We start from the raw sequence: 21862 nt of genomic DNA on the forward strand, positions 1-21862 counted from the left end.
TTGTGTGTGTCATTTTACCAAAGAGCACTCAATAAGTGGTGTATATGCCAATACCCCTTTCTTTAATTACACAAATATAAACCAAGCTTGATTTTTGAATATTCAGCCTCAAGTTTTAAGATGTTAACAGTAATTATGTTTCTAGTTTATTGTCTACATCTGAGAATCATCTTGTTCTTATAGCTTCAAACAACTTACCATTTGTTCCTGGTAGACCCACCCAAAATATCTGATAGGATGGCTCTGGGAGTAATGCTAAAATACGAAAGGTCAGCTTGAAAACATATTGAACATTAAATAAAAAATATGCTTTTGACCATTTTTTCATGAAGAAAAATTAGAACTATAGTGCTGACTAATTAAAGCATGTTTTAAAATATCATAGGTAAGGGGGCAAAATAAAAGAGTATTCATTTTCCAATTGAATTTATTAAAAACATGTAAAACAGGTGGTGGTAACTAACACTCCTATGTTTGACTAGCAAAGAATTAGTAGGATGTCTGCCATTTTACAATTACTCAAGGAAAGAGAGATGTTGTTCCTTAAGCAGTAACAGAACTTGTGTGCCATGAACATTGTCAACAATATTCTTGCAGTACAACAGTTTACATAGTAACATGTTCTTACAAATAAAAGGAATCACAATGTGCATAAATACATAAATAGTATATTATCAGGAAGTCATAAGCAAGTTTAACTACATAATGAATATTTGATGAGCAATATATAAAGCAACATTGTCTTTTGTGTTTTCCTCAATAAGACAATCTTTCCTAATTATCAATATATTTTTAATCCATTTATGAAACATATTTTAAGAAGCTATGCTAAAATGAAATGCACATGCTTCAAGCAGTGGCATGTCAAACTGAAACTACCACTATTTTTCAAAGAAATAAATTCAAAAAACCTAGATGGGATTTTTAACCAAAACAAGTGATGGCATATCGAATATTTGTGCTAACTATCACATAAAAATATTTATTCTTGTGCATATCTACAATTCAAAAAACATTTGGCACTGTGGTATAACTTTCAATGCAATTTCTACAAGTACAAAAATGTCTCAAACTTGCAAATAGTATAAATTATCATTTATATCAATCATCTATTACTTTTTGCTTGATATATATCGCAAAAATAGTTTACATATTCACTCAATATATTTAATTGGACCAGTGACATATTTATATGATTTTTCCATGGGGGAGGATATTTGGCATCAGAGATTTGTTATCACCTATTTTTCAGGGGTACAGAAGTATATTACACAGTAATGCAACAGCCATTTATTTTTTTACCTTTCAATCAATATGACATAACACAAATAATTTCTAACAATGCAGCTACATATTCCAAAGAAACTGTGGGAGATGTCGCAACAGTAACTTTTAACGGAGTCATCCGCTAATGTGCATTTCAATGCAACAATTTCAGAGTGTAAAAATCATTTGCCTTGACTGGGATTCGAATCCCGGTCAAGGCAAATGATTTTTACACTCTGAGGCTAAAGTAATTGACCGGACATTGAGGGACCCGGGGTCGAATCCCTGCCAAGTTGAATGATTTTCAAACTCTTATATTGTTGCATTGGAATGTAGCTACAAATTTGAGTGGACAGTTTTGAAATTTTCTAGAAAATCTAGCAAATACTTGCTTTGAGGTGGATGCTATAGCTTCAGAGTCTATGCATTTGCTCATTTCTTTAAGCAATACATAATCATAATATATTTGCTTGTAAAAATAAAATGCTAATGAATAGTAATCACATTGGACTTCATATAACAGTGAATTTTAACACAAGCAAATTGAAGTTTCAAATCGCACTGCTGTTTATGAGAAATTAATTGAACATTAATTGCAAAATTGGAAATCTATCTTGGAATAAATCCTTTGTATTTTTTGTAATAGGGACTAATATGTTTTCAATCCTCCAAAAATAAAAGTCAGCATTTATTTCTTTAACCCTGAAATACAAGCAATAGAAATACATGCCAAGTTGGAAGGATTGATTCCCTCAATCCTCTCCATATGTACACCACTGATTTGGACGTTTATAATAGATAAATGCAAACTATTCTCTCAATCTATACATATCTGAAATGACTAATATTTTATTGTTTTGATGACCAAATATTTAATATTTTCAATGGAAATATTACTTTTGATTGAATTTTTAAGACAAATCAGTCACGTATATGGTGGCTTGATTAAGTTTTTATGTATGTACACATATCAAGCATACTTGATGGCATATTTTGAATTTTGTAAAAATATATAAACTTGGATAGTAATTTGATATCTTTAAAAACACTTGTGTATACTTATACATGCTCACAATTACATATTGTATCGCTTGTTAAGATGGTCCCTTCATTTCGATTGGATGATTTTCCAGTCTCATGGAAACAATTTAGGTATGCAATAAAGAAAACACACCCGTATTTAAACTACTTTTCATTTTAAAAATCTAAATTTTATGCTTTTCTCATACGAATGATCCTTTGGAAAGATTAACGCCTTAACTCAATCAGTAGTAGGCATTCATTTTCCTATTTTAACATCAGGTCAAAGGGAAAAAGCCATATTTCATTTGAGGACTGTAACCAACTGATTTGTGAAGCATTATTATTGTTTTTCCTATTCAATTCAGGGGACTGAAATATGACTGGATACTGAAAATAATGTTTAAAAATTAATATGAAGAAAAAATGGTGTTGGAAGGAGAGATAGAATGCTGCCAAAAGGCAAACCTAAAATTGAGTTTGGATTCCAAAAAGAGGTACCTTCAGCACTTCTGTTGAATCATATTATTTTTGTATTCTGGTTTGAACATTTTTCTTTTTTTTCACTTTCCTAATGAAAATCTAATGTCATATTTCATTTGGCCAAACTAATTGAATGTGGTTAATATTAATGTGCATGGATAAACTACAATTGAAATGCAGAAAAGTAGGTTTACACATTATGCCCACTGATGTAAATGATGTAGAACATGGATCAGTGGTCGTAAATACAACAAATTCTTATTTAATCAGGACCTATTTTCCATTTTAAGTTGTAGAGAGGAATTAATGAATAATCAGATAATTTTCAATAGCCTCATTTTGACGAACCTTCTTAAAATTACAAGATCCAATGAGCAGATGAATAGCCGGTTACGTGAGCATATCTGCACATGTTCCAAAGAACAGCCTGACGCATCAAGAAGTGAAAGTAGAAGTAATTTAAAAAGAGCCCGATGGCTGAATTGAACCATGTAGTGTGCCTAACCAGGAGGCCTCCTTGCTACACTGTGAGGCCTGCATAGTAAAAAACTTCATTTCTCTTCCCTTGTACAATTATTGATGCAAAAACGTGGAAATTAGTTATGATTATATTAAGATTTAATACCTTCATTTTTTCTTTAGTATTCTAACTTAGCATCTTCACAAAATTAGAGATGAATTTAATTCTTGTGAATTCTATGGCAGTTTCACAATGAGCAATGGAAAATTTGTGTGTACAGTAGATTGTGGGGATGAAGACATAAAAGGTAGACATCATTATAAAGAAACTCCTCATGAGCAGAAGGAAATTTTAGATCACATCCCTTGCTGTATATGGACTAGGAGGGGGCCAAGTCATAGACTGGCTCTTTACAAAGTAAGGTACAATCTCATTGAGCAACCATTGCTTCAGCATGTAAAAAGGAGCAATACTTTCACTAATCCCACACCTATACTTTCACAAGTTGCCCAAATACATTGATTTTTAGTTGAGTAGAGAGGGAATTCTGGAATGAGTAGGCATGACTTTATGAAAACAGTGAACTCTTACATTTATAAACAGGACTGAGTCTAGGATCAAGGTTCACCGGCTTATTCAATAACAAATTTTGGAAAGGTCAGATGCCATTATTTGATTACATTATATGAGCGTTTAGCTTGTCTTCTTTACACACATGTTTCAACTGAAATTGTGGTGTGAATAAAAAACTCATCCTTATAAAACTTGGGATTTGAAAGACGGCATAGGTAACATGAAATTATATGAAGATTGGCACATGAATGAGGAAATATACTTATCTCTATACGTATATGTATATGCCTATCTATAAATAAATGTATATTGCAATGCATAATTTTAAATGCCTGCATATTTGAAAAACAACAGAATCTGCCCTAACAGTAATGATGATCCTGCAGAGGCATAGGGGAGGGAATCAGATTTGATTGGAGGGAGAAAGGAACATGGGGTGAGCCATCTGAAAATCCTAAAATTCTGTCTCCTGAAATTGAATGATGTCATTTGTACGCATTAGAGAATTCTATACTTGCTGGCTATTGTATATCTATCCATATTATATATGAAACAGTCACTATAGATGAGGAATTAAAAACACAATGCTTAATTATTGAACAGTGGCATTTGCTTATAAGGGACATACTATACATGCTCTCCCTCACAGTGCAGGGAGCCAAATCTTATTTCAAAATCCTAATTCCGGATTAATGTCAGTGGCTCCAGTCTCAAAATGTAAATCCCTTTAACAGTATCAGAGGAGATCCGTCAACAGCTTTAATTTCCTTGGATCCTTTTAATTTGTATTGCAATGGCAAGACCAATGTCTCATGCTATAAATAAATGCAATTTGAAGTCTATGATTTTAAAGTGCTTTGGTCAACCTTGCAAATAGGCAAACAAAACTCATGAATACATATGCCTACTTCCCAAGAAGAGTATGGCCTTGCCTTCAGCACAAATGAAACAATTGCACATCTGAATGGTGAATTATTTTTCAGCGGTTACCAACAGGTAAAGGAACCTTTTGGTAAACCGCAAAAGCTCAGTGTATATGTTTAATTTATGAATGAACTCTCTTTTAAATACTTGAAAATTCTATCAATTCAAAATTCTATCCTGAAAAGTAATTATGAGCACAATATTCAGTTAATATTTGAAATGTATGAATATAATTCTAAGTTTCATACTAACCAGATGGTATGACAGTAGCACATTCCAGCTGTTTAAGATAAAATTAAAAATTACGAAAGAGCACTGGCAATACAGGAATGACTTAAAGATCCTAAAGCCTAGCCTAGCCTTATTCTAGAAACTGCTCATAGCCAGCCTATTAGGTACTATTTAATAAATTTTGGATATTACAACTCTAATTAGTAAAGGATGAAGAGGCTCACTTAGTATTACTGAAGTATCTTTGAATGAGATTTTTGCACGCAGAAAATTTCAACAAGAAATTTTGAGTGTTACAACATCATTAAATCACAGGAAATAGAATATAAATGTTACTTAAGCAACTCTATTGATGCAAACATTTAAAAGTGTTCATGCTGTTCTCATTTATCTCCTGATACATGAAGCTATACATTGAGGAATTTTTAATGTAAAAAATTTAGTTACTTCTATTTGTCAGTCATCACATTTAAAGTATACCTCTACTTTTTTCCAGAGGAAAATATACAGTCAAATTTCAAATAAATAGAGAGGAAGGTATGCAGAATGTATGAATTCAGAAGTATCATATAATTTTTCTAACCCTAAAAACTATTCTGTTCTGCCTTCTAAATGTTTCTGAAATAGATTGAAAGTGATTAGTTTAGCTCTCAAATTTACAATAAAACCATTTACCATTGATATTGAATCTTAGTTTGAATGATTAAAAGTGGCTGGTAAAGTTACCAAATGTTTACAAAACTTTCTCTGACTATATTAGTTTTAAACTTGTACTCCTAAATCTGCTGAAAGATTGAGAAATGCATATATTGTGCTTTGAATATAATAGATAAATTCTGATACTTATTACTGGATACTGTGTGTAGTTTCTTTTCATATCAAGATGAGTGCCAATTGTTGGCAATATTCCTTCACAAGCGCATCATACTCCAAATCAATCAGAGCTGCAGGTTTTACAGAACTGGTAGTTTATTTTAGCCATGTGCATCGGCTGTATTATGCACCACATAACCATGGCTTTTAAGCACCATTTAAAAACATTCCTACCCAGTGTTTATCATATAATCATGGAAGGCATTGACATACAGTAGAGATATATTCTGGCTTTGTGTTTTTCTGACCCTTGAAAAAAAAAAGAAGTCAGTACAGTATATGCTGAGCATTCTCGCTGGACGCATGGAGATTGTAGATAAGTATCAATTTTTAATATTTGAATACCAGTTATATGCTGGAAGAATAAATACATTCCATAACTATGATAGGTACTTAGTGCTTACACATAACGGCTTATATAGAATTTCAAAGAACTTTAACTGTTTATAGATATCACTCTATTATAGACACATGGTCCATTTAATTTTGTATTGCTAATCTTTGGTCATATTCACGTATAAAATTCTTTCATAGCTCACATTTTTGTGGTTATATTAAAAAAAAAATCATTTATTCACGCATTTACATGAATGCTGCACTACCTATTTTATTCAGCCAAAATGCAAACTAATTAAGTCATCAATTCATGTCATAATAATATTCATGATGCCGTACTGATAGCCTTGCATTATTGAATCAATATAAGGAAGTCAGAGAAGAATAATGATTCTAGCAAAAGACCAAGTTAGTACACCCTCTTAGAAGAGAAACTCATATCATGCTCATTTATGCTCATTCCTACACCAGATTTGTAATTATTAACACTTTCACTGCCAATTATTGCCACATGAGTGCCATTAGTGATGCTTTCCTGGTATACATTGAATGCTGTATGGAATTGAAATGTCTGAATGAATGAAATGAAAAAGGAAGAAATTAATAGATTCGGATAGCAGTGAAAGAGTAAATAGTACATCTAATGAAACACAACGAGAATACTTTAACATTGAAGTTGCTCACTTTATGCAGAAACTTTAGTATAATATGCAGGGAGGAAATGCACTTCATAAAATTGTAACTTGAAACTTTACATGACAAAAAATTCTTAATCTTTCAGTGTGATACTGATGATTAATTCAAATGGACACTTCTTAGTATAATCAGATAGCATAATGATATCTGGCTAATAGGAAGACATCTAGAAGACTTTCAAAACATTTTCTTGCATCATGGCAACAAAATCAGCCCTACATTTTTTTGCCCTTATTAACAACTCACTGTGATTATTAATGAATCGCAACTTTCATAACATGTGCATACAACTTTTATTGCAAAAATAGATATAAATTTAGCTTCAGAATTGGAATAAAGTCTCCAAAAATGCATGCACCCTTATTCTTGTCGCAGAATTTCTGGTCAGTGCAGGTGTTTAGGTTCCATGCTGATGCATGTCTGATTGTTTGTGCCTTAGCAAAGAGTCTATTGGCTTTGTTATGGATAGAGTGCAACATAACTGGTTAAATTAACTCCCTTAAATTTGGCAGGAAACTGTCTCTAACCAAGACAGATGAATATAGTATTTTAGCTCAATATATAATTTTTAGAAAAAACAATGATTACCTGTGAGCAAATGGTCATATAAAATGAATATGTAATTCTAGATAACTCATCGTTAGTTGAATAATTCTCCAGTTTATGGTTACATATGTTATCGCCTATTGCCTGAAATTTCTTATATCAAATGCATTTCAATCAAAAATCAAATAAAAGGCAAATATAAGCTCTTATATTTTCAATTGCCATTAAAATAGCCCTGAATACTCAAAGACATTCTGTGCCATTTCTGTGAACTGATCTGTATGCTATTCAGATTATAGTTTTTCATGTCAATATAGAGTTTAGAGCAGAAGGTTTCTATGTTTTCAATACATATGTAACCCAAAAATGAATGTTCCAAGAACATTTTCTATCTTCTGTAATATTTTATTTTTTTCCATCAACAATTCTGATTTATTTTTTAAATAGAGCTACTTATGTTATGCCTGTTGATTGTCACAGCCATAACAAATTCATATGAAAGGTATAGAAACTGCGATATTTTAATTCAATAGAAAAGTCATGGCAACATTTTACGTTAAATTAAAAAAAAAGACTCATTGGTGGTTTCCTCTTCCAGTTTAGTAATTTTTGTTGGAACAATGTCTCGTGACTTTTTTACAGATTTAGAATGGGAAAGATTCTTAGAATATCATGCTTAATACTTTTCTACTCTGATTACAGCACAGAAACGTTACTCTCTATTCTCTCGAAGTGTAGATTTAATTTTTGATTCAATGCAGTTTTCTTGCTATCTGATTTTGTATACTTTTCCAAAAGATCAATATCAGCCATTTTGCAAAATAAATTAATCAGAATGTAACTATCCATTTCTATTCAATGCTGACTACTTTTCCCTAAATTTTCTCCCTTATTCATAATGTTTGATAAATCCTTTTTTCTCTCTCAATATATTAGGAATACGTGTTTGTTGGGCACTCCACCAAATGAACGTTGATAGAAATGTGAGCATTTTTCTTAGGTAGGTAGGTATAGTTTAAAGGATACAAAACCTCTTTCCAGTCCAAGGCATATATATCAATACACACATCAAAATTTGAGAGGACATCTCAAATCAGGCACCCAATTAGTTTGCGCGGGGGGGGATATTTAAGCAAAGTTTGGCTGAGAAATAAAAATTTCATTATGACTGGGATACTTTGGAAAATAACAGAGCAGGCTTTGAGGCCATACCCATCGGGATTGGTGAATGTGCCAAAATCTAAAGATTTGTCAATTCATTAGATTGCTGTTTCACTTTTGCTTTTGCAGATATTGTGCACTAAAATTTTTATCACATTGGCAAATGGTGTAATTATTGGCGAATATCAGTAGATTAAAAAGTTCAATCAAAAGCCATGGCATCAAAACATGAATGAAAAGTATTGACGATTGATCAGTGCTTTTCAATTGCTAAAATAACTTTCAAAAAAAATCACTCACTTCAATTATCATAACTTACATGGATGTGTTAACAGCCACATATAATTTTGAAAATATATGGCAACACAAACCAATATTGTAACAAAAAATATTCAACATGACTATGTACTAAAAATCAGTAACAACACTTAATCTAACTGCAAGAAAATGGGTATATCATTCTTTCAATGGGGAATTCCCCAAAAATTCCTTAGGAATCATCAGTTACTCTTTATAAAATAATCTTGCAATAACTCCATGTACCACAGAAGTCATTACTCAAGCTTGTTTGGTTAAGAAATCTTTATGCACCTGTGCGTCTCACTATTCACCTTACACTCTTGCCACCATCAGTAGTACCCTCTCCAGTCATCTCCCTCAGAGCAGACAGGCCACCAGCTTCCACATGTATACTATAAATAAGATAAGATAATACTATAATAAATATTAACTCAGAACATATCAGAGCTGAATATTATTTCAAGTCCAATGCGCAGTGCACGTTTCATAAGTCATTAAAATTGCATGTTCAGATTTTTTTAAAACTTGAATGCTCTACATGAATCCAAATAATATTAAGAATTAATATTTCATTGTGGACTATCATTAACATATATTAATTACTATTTGATTGTAATTATAAACTGCAAAGGCTGTAGTTATAACTTCGTATTGGCTTCCCACCCAGTGGACCCGGGTTCAAATCCTGGTGGCATAGAATATTTTTCAGTGGTATCTCAATCCCTACTGTAGGTGCTTTGTGGAGAGCACTTTGAGGGAGTACGCTGCCCGTCGGATGGGACATTAAGCTGCGGACCTCTTGGTGCCTTTTGTAAAGAGTAGGCTAATGCCGACACCGGGTTTCTGTCCACCCTTCATCCTTTTCTGTCCATCCTTACTGGCACAAATGGACTTGGCTGTTGGTTGCCTCCCCTAAATACTACTACTAGCTATAACTTGTCAACATTTGATTTTAATCCAGTTGTAAGCAAAGACACCCAATGCCAATGCATAATCTCCAAATGAAATCATTTTTTAAAACCTCCATTGAATAGATACTCTGCTTTTAATGCTTCTCACTTTGGTTTTACGAGATTATTCAATATAAAAAATATAAATTCCATTCATATTTTAGTTGATATTAAAGTGGAATTTAGGTTTGAATGAATATAACTTTCTTGTCTTTCTCGCCTAATAAAGATCTTTGAAAATTTTGTATGATAGGCATAAGTATATGGTCATATAAGTAAAAACCAACTTTGAATAGGCCACATCCAACTAGCAAATTGATATATAACAAAAGATTGATCCCCAAAATAGGTATTTGCCATTTAGAGCACATTCAACAACCATCACATATCTAAGAGGAGGAGTATCATGAAAAAAATTTATCCTTATCGATGTTGAGCCATTAGATATCTGGATTACCTCAATTATAAAGTCAGAATTTAAAACTAGTCTAAAAAATAACCTAATTTTGAATCCATGGGCTAGGGAAACATAAAAACTTCTCTTTCCCATTTGAATAATCCAGTTGCATAATATTTGCTACAAGCCTTGAGAAAGTTGGCTTTAAGAGCCAACAGGCAAAGAGTAGGAGGAGACTTCCTTTCTTCTTTCCCTTCCTTGAAAATTCAAAATGCCCTCAATTAAGTGGAGCTAATGATTTATTTATTTAATCATTAATCAAAAAACATCAATTTTTTTGGACTTTAAATTAGTTTTCTAAACTTGAAGATAACTACAAAGACAAAAGTACCCAAGCACTAGGTCGACAAAATCCCATCTAGGTAGAAATCGAACCTGCAATTTCTGTCGAGAGGAAGAGATGGTATCCTGCCCCTACCAGGCCCAGCATTCTGATATCAAAGCATTCTTGCATGCAAGAAACAGTTGACTACGTACCATGGACCATCTGTTGGCTTTGTGCATTGGTTGTCTGCCTCTTTCTCCCATGTGCGGGCAGCAACTGCAGGAGCTGATAATGATCGCCCACCTGGGCACAGGAGGCCAACCTTGCCCTGTCTCCCTCGGCAGCGAAGTCCAGCTTCTACAGTGTCGGAACCGGGAGGGGAAGAAGTCCCCGAGCCTTCCTCGGAGCTGATTGAAGAGAAGGGGTTGGTGAAGGAGTGGTGTCGGAGCATGCTCTTCACCAGGATCAAAGTGTTGAGGTGCGGTAGGGTCCTGACAGATTTCCTCACCTCCTCATCGGTCACCTCTACCTCCCCGTGACCAGAGCAGTTCTCCTCCTCGGAAGGCATGGGTCTTGTGCCATTGGCAGTGACCCATGGGTGGACCTGACGCAGGAGAATCAAAAGATGAAAACATCTCTTTGGCATCATGACAGAAAGCATGGATGATGCCATTAAAATCTTAGAATATCATGATTGGGATGGATGGAATTGTACTTCAGGTTCTCTCTCTACACAGACCAATTTTATGCATGAACAAGAATCTGCAAAACAAAACATCCACCACCAAATGAGGTCCATTTATTGAAGGTACAATCCAGTAAATTATATCTTTAAATTTACCCACATGAGCACTTTCGAACAAAAAATAATTACATTTCAATACAAAATTGACATACTTTTCAGAAAGGGGTATTAGATTGGAATCAAGATCCTGGTAAAGAATACATCATTTGCAAATAGCACACTTGCCAGATATATGCTAGCTGACATTACTCAATGACATGATTTGATTATTTGAAATGCCTAGAGAAATTATAATTTCTCATCAGAAAAAAGACCAAGTACGTAAACTGTCTATCATGAAAGAAATAATAAGAACATTCCTTCGGCACTAAAAGTGAGCTTTTTCCTTTATATTATGTTTTAATTTGATCCATAGATGATTGTATTTGGCCAAGCTGATTGTCTCATTCATGAATTTGTATTAATTACAATTGAAGGAGATATAATATGTCATGGATAAAAAACAGGAGAGAGTTATTTAAAGCATAAAGCAGATTTTCACATTGAAAATAATTCATACAAAGCCTGAATCTCATTTTAGTACCAGTCAACCAACAACATACAATGATACACAATGCAAAAGTTGGTGTGATAGTTAGAAGCATCAAATCTCAATTTTCAATAAGATCCTCAGGTAATGAACACATTTATCTTCCTCTGCTAACCACCTTTTTTGCACTCCTGTCTGTGCAAGCCTGTGAACAGGAGCTCTGGATTTTTAGAGCAATTCATTCAGCTATTATGGAATTGCTCATATCAAAATTTTACAGGGTTCAATATTTTAGGAGAGGCCATACTAACCTTGATTTGTGGAAGGGTTATTCGGTGTGAAGGGTTCTTATCAAGCATTTTGGTGATGAGGTCTTTCAAAAGTTCACTGGCTTTCCCTGGCCCATCCACCGGAAAGCTCAATGGTTGAGTTTGTATCTTGGCATGAAGTGCAAGGACCCCATCATCCATGAATGGCAACTGACCAAACACTAGGGCATATAATGTTACGCCCATGGACCAGATATCACAAGCCTACAAAAAGTTGAAAAGCAATTTTTAATAAGTTTATCATGACTTTTGTGAAAATTAACAAATCATTGAGTTGGATGGGCTGGGCAGTGTTAGGAAGAGGGGTAGGACTGTGGTGACTATGTTCTCCCATGATTTTTAACCTAAACATGATGGAACTAAATTAAGCATGGAAGAGCTGTGGAAAAGAATTAAAGTTGGGGTTGGGAGGAATTCATAAATCATAATAAAAATAAGAACTCATTTAGCTTTGATAAATTCAGCATAATAAATAAAAATTTCTTCACCTGTAGTGAGCCAATCAGCCAAGGGTCTTAATGAACACATTAGAAAATCATTGTGATAGATATGTCATGAGAATCAATGTCAACAAGACAAAGATAATGAGATTTTCAAGAAGGAATAAAGTATTATCAAGCATTAAATTGGAGGTCAAAAACTAGAGCAAGAAGAGCATTCTACCTATCTTGGAAGTTTTTGGATGGAGATGGTCAAATTAAAGAGGACATCAGTAGAAGAATTTTGCTAGGTAAAGGAACTTTCAGAAGGATGAGAGAGTTAATGCCAGCGATGTTGAGAAAGGATACTAAGAAAAGGCTCATTGAAATTTTGATCTTGGATGTAGCTTCACACAGCGCAGGAAACTTAGCCATCGAAGTAAAATGACAGGAGAAGATTGAATAATTCATAATGGTTAATAATAATAAAATGGGTGTGGTGAAGGATTGAAAAGATTAAATGGACTGAAAGGAAAACAAACAAAAATATACTAAGTATGGAGGGGGAGGAGAGAGAATTCTTGGGAAAAATTCAAAGGAAGTAGGAAAGGTGTATGCACAGCATTTTGATAGGCAATGGAATGATGAAGACTGTGATAGAGGGGAGAATTTTAGGCAAGCAAAGCAGGGGTTGGAATAGGATGTGGATGTTGGAAGAAATGAAGAGAGGTAGAATATATGTGAAATTGAAGTTTTATGTCAGGTGGGTTGTCAGGTTGTGTCTTTTTACACGAAAATAAGAAATGTAGAGATGTTGTCCGTGTCCATCCAAAACCTACCTTAAACTGTGGACTAACAAATAATAATAATCAAGAGTCTTTATGTTGGGCACTAATGCATTCAAGACTACAAAAGTGTCCTTAGGCATTAACTGCAATAGACTAAAAACAATAAATTTTTCACTGTGGTGCTTGATTTGATTAAATATTTCATTTTGATTTAAAATTTTGGGATTCTAGGTAATAAAGCAGAGATAGGCTAGAACAACTTTCCATTTTGGTTAGCAGATTTCTTATGCCAATCTCACTTCCTCAAAATAAAAAAAATACCCTGTTGATATTGCTACTTTATTTTGGCAAAAAAACATTGGATGAGTTTTCGTCAACTAATTAGTTATTATTATAATTTTGATTTTCCTCCCTCTGTGGACCATAAATACCATATGCGAGACATAACAGGAAGGTTAATGAGGGCCTGGTTTTGAGATTTAGTCTGCTTTTAACTCATCCACTGAATTTTCATGGTAAACTATGCTATTTTAAAAACAATTATCAGTACTCCAACAAAAAGTCTCCTACCATGTGCACAAAAACCAAAACCAATATATTTACTAAGAGACAATTATATATCTCCAGAATTCAAGATGACTGAAGGGGTCTACCTATTCAATCACTGGTCATGGCATCAGAATTCCACTTATAAATGGGCACGACCCATTCTCAAAGATTACTTTAAGTAGGAGACTGCTTTGACTTTCCCTTGAAGGTGAAGAATTGCATGGAGGAGATGTGAAACTAAGATTTTTTTCCAAAACTTCCAAGGTCTAAAAGGCTAACAGGGTTTGGAGTCTCAAAATTCCAACCCATATGACCATCTGCATCGACATGAATATTAATCTGGAGTGTGTGAAGCATATTCAGGTTGCGATCTAAATGAATGATTGTTTTTATGAATCCATAACTAGTTCAGTGAACAGCATGAGCCTGGTGAATGTGATTGATTGATTGTCTGCCTACTCACCTTATGCAACAAAAATGTTCTCCATTTCCAGAGGGTAGTACTCAGAGCGAGTTAGTTAGTTAGTGAGTGGATAAGGGTGAAAGAAGGGAACTGAAGAAGCAAAGCTATGGAATGAACATGTACTAAAAGAGCACATTAGTATGCTGAACAGCCAAGAGATCTGCTGGTGTGCTCTAAATGCTTCTGCAGTCAGTTTGAACAGTGGAAGCACAAGTTGACAACTGGTCATCACTGATCTCCAGATTTTCAGCTGAGATAATATTTTTCATACGGTTCATAATCATTGTGTTGAGCAATTAACTCTTGACACATGAGTATGGAACAAAAAAAAAGAGAAGTGCTGTACTATGGTATTGAGGCTTAAACTAAATTGAATGACAATTCAGTTGATCACAAAGAAAGCATGTATGCATGAATACATTTGAATGATGTCAAAATGCCTATAAATTAATTCATCCTATAACTGCGACAGTAATTCAAAGATATAAATTTAGAAGTTTAATTCAAACATAATTTTTGTAAATTTCAGAACTTGATGGATTATTTGATTGGGGAAAATTGGTGGTACATCATGATCATGCAAAATGAATTGTACTCTCTCGGTGAAAGATAGAATATGAGTGGTCAATTGCAAAATCTAATGCAGAAATAATTAGGAAAAATAACAAAAATGAATACTCAAATACTAATAGTTGAAGAAAAAGAAGGATAAGACAGATAAAACATATTGAATTTAAGAATTATAATTGATACATTCTCTATACTTTTCTGAAAACTGAAATATGTGGAGTATTTTATAATTCTTACCTTTCCTCCAAATTTTGATCTTGGCTCTGGACGTAATGCTTCTGGTGCAAGGAAAGCTGGTGTTCCAGCAGTAGATGTCAAAATCGCATCTTGGCCTTCAAACTCAGTGCACACACCAAGGTCTGCTATCCGGACTGGACCACCCACCTCTCCCAATAACAAATTGGACGGTTTTAAGTCACGATGCACTATTCTGTGGTGGTGCACTGTAGAAATAAGTCAATTTATTGATTAAAATGAGCAAAGGAGCTGTAGATGTGAAAAATATGTGTCTTTAGAAAATCTTTTACTCACAGTATTCTATCCCTTTGACTATATCACGGAAGTAAGACCGGGCGACTTTCTCATCCAAGGGCTTATCCGTGGGAATTGATAGAATTTCACCTTTTTCTAACCATTCAAAAACTGCGAAGTAATAATTAAAAGTTCATTAGTACACAAAGCCTCGGGACTAGACTTGGAATTGAAATAAATAATACACTTCAGATGTTTTCACATTAGTGCCTCGGGCGCTGTTGGTTCATACAGAAGCAGATAGATAGATAGATAGAGAGAGAGAGAGGACTGCATAATGAATAAGGCAGGGGTCACGTTGATCAACGCAAGGGGTCGCATCGTTAAAAGTAATTTCCAAGAGATTGCATTTCGTCCTTGGAGTGTTAAAAAGCGCAGCATCGAGGTAGTAATTGGGAAAACCTTGGATTAAATTCCTCCGCGGAAATTCTAATGACTCATTCTTTAAAAAAAAATAACGGCGCTACGACAAGGACTATTGCTGGTGATAGTTCGAAGAGAATAAATTTTCCAATGGCAGCATCTCTCGCCATAAATCATATTCGAATAAACCATCTAATATTGAGGAAGAGTCGCTATGTTTCCAAGATTTTTCCTTACCGTTCATGACAAGTGCTTTTTTCTGTGGTGTGACGAAGTCCAAATGATGGGACTACAAAAGGTCAGCATAGATATGCGGCATCAGTGATAGGAGAAAAAAAAGTTGCTCTAAGCGAAAAATATGACTTTTTTTACATAAAACATGTGCGAGAGGGAATATGGGCAATCCAAACTAAAGCACGCGATTTCCACACCGCTATACCTGTATTTTGGGGAGTTAAATTCTCTCCGGCGCTCAAAATCCTTAGCGCTACCGAGAGTACGGGACGTGGATGATGAGAAGAGTGATACCAACCTAAGTAAATGGTGTCGTCCACCTCGTCGTCCAGTACCTCCACCAGCTTCACGACGTTAGGGTGGTCCAACTTCTTTAGAATTGCAATCTCACGGTAGACCCTCTCCAGCGGGGAATTTCTGTGCGGGGCGAAGCGACCTGAAGAGAAAAGAACAGCCACATGGAGAATATTGGAAAATATTACCAGGATTACCTCAGGGTATGAATTGGAAATGAGGGGAGCTCTTTGGTAGGTGAACCAAAGGAAAGATAATTAATAATAATAATCGATAGCTGCGCAAGAAATTACCATGAGCATACATGGATAACTGGATACAAATACGAGGGTCATCCGGAAAGTAGTACCCGTTCGTGCCGCATGAAGTGCTGACGACGCGAGTAGCCGCTGGACGAGGTCAGATAGCTTCAGTGGCTTGTCTGCCTTCTCTGAGCCAAGTTGCGTGACGCTAGCATTGCCTGTGTTGTTTCTGTGATTGTTTACAATGTTTAAAAAAATTGAGAACGCCGCCAGTTGTGAAGTGAGGGCAGTGATTAAATTCCTCAATGCAAGAAACGTTCGCCCATGTGATATTCATCGCCAATTAAAGGAGGTGTATAGAGACAATGTAATGGACGAGTCGTCTGTTCGGCGGTGGTGTCGCAACTTCAACATGGGGAGGGGGAACACACACGACGATGAGCGTTCGGGGAGACCGTCTGTCATTACAGACCAACTGGTGAGCTCAGTTGACGAATTCGTGAGGAACGATCGGCGCGTCACAATTGATGACATCTGTGAGCATTTTCCCAATGTTTCTCGAACAATTGTTCATGAAATTGTTAAACACCATCTGCATTATGCAAAAATTTGTGCAAGATGGGTCCCTCGCGTATCTCAATGAGCTGGCGGCGAAGGACTATGCAGCAGGAATACAGAAACTTGTCACACGTTATGACAAATGCCTTAATTTGCTTGGAGATTATGTTGAGAAGTAGTTTAAAGTATCCTCTTTCAAATAAAATTTTTTATGTTTGTTAATATTTACTTTTGTGTCTTTATTTCACGAACGGGTACTACTTTCCGGATGACCCTCGTATAACGAATAGAGGAGTGAATTACAGTTTTATAACTAATAACAATATCCCCTGCCATGTTTCTAGCGGAAATAGTACATCTGAAATGTTTTATATAAAATAAACTTAGGGAAATACCGCATGAATAACCTGAGCGGGGTCGTCCATTGGAGTTCATAAAATCATTCACCTAGAACCGAACTCGAACCCGAATCCCTCGATTTCCTTCCTTTCCTAAAGTCCCTTTCATTTGAGACCCTTAAAAATTCACCACTCATTCATTCAGAGCAAGAGGACGCGTCGATACTTCATTGGCTAAATAATTCGGCTGGAAATCGAGGGATCCGGGTTTTAACCCCAGTCTAAGACAAATGCTTTTTCTCGCATGATTCATATCACTGTAATTCTTTTAGGTTAATGACACTATGGTGTTTAATTGCTACTGCAATGACCCAAGTTAGGGCTCGTGGCGAAGCCACGTTAACAAATAACTGTTTAACCAGCGGACATAGTTAAAATTCTGAATAAACTGTTTACCAGATAAGTATATTAATACTTACCGGATAGTAATAAGTTAGCCATTTGACCATATCCGTCGGTAAACCTAACTGTCACTCATTGCAAATGAAGTGAATATCCCATGGGCATGACTAAGGAAATATCATAAGACTATATGCGAATGAACATGCATTCAATTGATTGATATTTAAGCTCATTCTATCAGTGATTTTATAAGTGAGGTCAGCTGAAAATACCGTTGAAAGTAACTGCATATTTCAATCAGTTGCTGGTTCGATTTCGATTTACTCCCCTTAGGTTTACCACCATCACTGCGATAAATGTACTGGCTTTATTTTATCTGAAATATAAGGTTAACATGACTCTTACTGATCAAGAATTCTCATCCTTTCATTGATCAGTGGTATAATTAATTAGTTGGCCGATGTGTTGGATCATTTGTTTAACCGAAACTGTATAACTGGTCATTATAAAGAAATATAATTCAAGAGTTTTAAATTAGGTCGAAATGTAAATGGTTTACAGAAAATAGGATAGCAATAACAAGCCATAGTCGAAAATTTAAGAAAAACGAGGGTTATATAGGTGTACCATGGCTGGGCTAAACCGTTTATATTTAAAACGGCTGCCTAGTTCCACCGCGTAAATTGATTTCTCCGGTCCATTGAATGGGATCGGTATGCGTTGGCAGGTTCTCAAAGATAGGGATGATCGAGCATTATATAATTGAGAGCCACTTTCCACTTACGCTTGCATCAAACGCCCATATTTGTATTTGAGCGAGAGGGAGGAGGAGAATGGGGTGACCACCCTTACCTAGACAGATATTATTTTGAGCGGCAGCCTAAAATGGTCTTCAATGGAGGTCCACTTACCGAAAACGAGTCGACGATCGGCACCTTGGGCATCTCTGTTACAGATCAAGTTCATCGCATCAAACTAATTCATAACTTTTTTATTCACTAAACACGAATTCAATGCCATATGGTGATACAACCACGCATCGGAAACGTCGGGGAAATATGGTTGGAGCGTAAACTGTGAGGATTGGGTGGGTGGGACGGAATGAAGCCGATACTGAACTAAAAAGATTTTGTCAGGGACAGGAATTGAACAACGGAACTCCCATTTTCTGGACGGCTGCCCCGGCCTATCGACAGATTATATCTTGCTGCATTTACTTATGCAGGCGAGAGAATTATTATATGACCATTCATCTCTCATTTCCTCACTGGTGCATCACGCTCGGAGATCTTAGTTTTAAATTTAAGCCAAATTGAAGCGAATTCAGGAATATTTTGAAAGAGTTGTCGACTAGAAGTGCTTATAATTACTCGTCATTCTCCCCAAACGGAAAAGCTCACTTTTGAATAAAATTTAATTTTGAGGAATTAAAAATACTTTAGGAAGGTCTTCAAGAAGGCCTTTGAAGAGCTGATCTCAGAAAGCTTCAATCTACACTACTTCCAAGCGTCAATTACTTCGTAATGGTAAAAAACTAACAGTGACGAAATGGTGGAAGGAACGGAATTAAGCTTCCCAATTGAGCCTCCGTCGTTTTCAGGGTTGCTTTCCGTTAACTACAGTTTAGGAAAAGATAATTATATGAAAACCTTCCGTAAATCTCTTCATTATTGGTCACTGAAATTAAAATATTGATTTCCCCAAAGAATAAATGGTTCTGATGCTTCCATGGCTGAATTTACCGTTATGAGACGCTCATGGGAATCAGGTATATTAACTTCTTAATGCTCCTCGATAATTGTTTTTTTAAAACCAAAACACAGCTTAGACTAAAATTATATGAAGGCATTAATTTAATAGTCAGTAAAAAATATTACTTTTCAACTCAACTTAAAACTCATACGCGTTAAACGACCCAGTTTACCTTATGTTTTCGCCAAGTAAAAACTTGAAAGTAAGGTTTAATTTGTACATTGAAATTATTCCGGCAGGAAACAATATCTCTCTCCATGGATGATGCTCTCAGGCCAGCGCTAAATGTCTTGCGATGAGGGAGACGGAAGGAAACGATTATTGTAGGGATTCCTATATTGTAATTACCGTGGGAAGTCCTGAAATGAAGTTTTCCAACTTCACGTTAAGCACGCCCGCCCTCTCTCCATTTCATGCCGCCTGTGCGACATTTCTCCGATCGAGTCATGCGTGAAGGAACGAGTTTCTCTCCGATTCCGGTAAGCAACCGAAGGGGCGGGGTCGAAATCCCGCAGCCGTTGGCCGATACTTGTCTGCGGGAGGGCGCGCGCTCAAGTCCGGATCGCAGCTTGGGCTCTCATTGTCTTGAGACGGTACTCTAAGAAGTTCATTAACGGCCCCTCGTCTTGCGGACGGAGCAATCGGAAGGGGATGGGGGAGGGGGAGGAGGTGAGGACGGGAATGGGCGTGTAGAAGGAGTGTGGAAGGGAATCCCGCTGCTCCCTGGAGTCAACAACATCAGAATGCCAGGGCACAACTTCCCGATTTACTCCGCTCACGTACGCATATCCTTCCGACGTCGCATGGATTTTTATGCGATGATCCACGGAGAAATTATTTTAGCGACGGATGAAAATTTTCCTCCTCGGCTATGACTTTCGCTGCGTTTAATTTTTAAAAAAGTCTGTCCTCCACTTCACTAGAAAAGTTCCGTCGACTTGGTTAAATTATTTTAAGACAGGCATTCGCGCAGGCAAGATTGAAAATTTATATGGATCCCAGAAATACTTGATTATTAGGGTTCCGACGCGTAAAAAATGATAGCAGAGGAAGTGGTCCTGTAATTAAAAATAATTAAATAATATGCCGTGTATTATGAGAGTTACATTTTCCGCCTCATATAACCGAACAAGATAATGACGTACTTGACGTGTTTTAATATGCACTCACTCCTAGAGACTTTTTCGTTCAGGTATTAAAATTGATTACCTTTAGAATGTAGAGAATTTCTACAAAATTACAATTTATTTGATTATTTGTGAATTAAAGAATCAGTATGAATATAGAGGGGGAAATTTAAATATTGGAAATCAATTATCTATTGCACAAAATATGAACAAGAAGTACCATAGAAAAAATGTCATTTTTGAGAATATTAAAAATTTCGACATTTTGGTAAGAAAACAGGGGTCATAAACATGTTAATAATACAAATTTTCATTTGTCGAGAAACTAATTACGTTTGAAAAATGATCAAAAACCATTAATGTCAATATCCTAAATTGAAAAGTAATCAAACAAAATTAAAATTATATCAAACACTTTAACTGACAGCAGCAAAAAATTGATATCATAACACCTGATACAAAGAGTGCATAAAGTAGCCATGTAGGCATAGTCTATAATAAAGGGTTAAAATTTTATAAATGTATTACAACATTGTGTAGCAAATTTATGTTTTATTAAAAATTTAATTAATGAAAAACGTAGAGCATTTTATAACAGTAAAAAAGTAAAATTGCTAGCTAAAATATCACCATCGTGTGATATACGCTTATGGTTCCATTGGTGGTGGATGAAATGCAGGCCAATTAACCCAAAAGGTCGCGCGCCCGAATCTCTCTCCTGAGACCATGTTTTCTCCTTCCGTAGATTACAGTGTCGGCATGACCTCAGCCTTTGAGGCACTTGCAACCTACTATCACCACTAACCAGACGACTACTACCATGAGTTACGGAGGGTGAAACATAATAGGATTCGGTCTGCCGTAATATAAAGGGAAAACGTTCTTTATTCCGTTTGTGAGATTTGACCTCTGCCTTACGAATCACATGACGACGGGAATCCGCGTCCTTGTCGGTTTCAGCTTTCAAGGCAATCGTTAGCCTAGGGAGCCTTGTTATTGCTATCTCCGGGGCGAGTCTGGTATTCACAGTATGATAGAAACTCAGTTTTCGATCGCCTAAGGGTGAAGGATAGCTTTTAGTGGTTTGC

At 35.6% G+C, this 21862-nt stretch overlaps 1 protein-coding gene across 1 annotated transcript in view; it reads right to left on the bottom strand.

Moving 5' to 3' along the window:
- Positions 1-409: 409 nt before the first annotated feature.
- The window catches only part of LOC139694407 (calcium/calmodulin-dependent protein kinase kinase 2-like), a 136874-nt gene continuing 115421 nt past the window's right edge, over positions 410-21862 (bottom strand). Inside the window, exons 4-9 of the mRNA XM_071592945.1 lie at positions 16360-16497; positions 15465-15575; positions 15171-15376; positions 12127-12348; positions 10754-11145; positions 410-9261 (exon numbers count right to left, since the gene is read on the bottom strand). Coding sequence (XP_071449046.1) covers positions 9177-9261; positions 10754-11145; positions 12127-12348; positions 15171-15376; positions 15465-15575; positions 16360-16497 — 1154 coding nt within the window. The 3' untranslated portion in view covers positions 410-9176. The remainder of the gene's footprint in view (positions 9262-10753; positions 11146-12126; positions 12349-15170; positions 15377-15464; positions 15576-16359; positions 16498-21862) is intronic.

The sequence above is a fragment of the Hetaerina americana genome, unplaced genomic scaffold (genome assembly GCF_022747635.1).
Source record: "Hetaerina americana unplaced genomic scaffold, ioHetAmer1.1.p SCAF_5, whole genome shotgun sequence".
Taxonomy (NCBI): domain Eukaryota; kingdom Metazoa; phylum Arthropoda; class Insecta; order Odonata; family Calopterygidae; genus Hetaerina; species Hetaerina americana.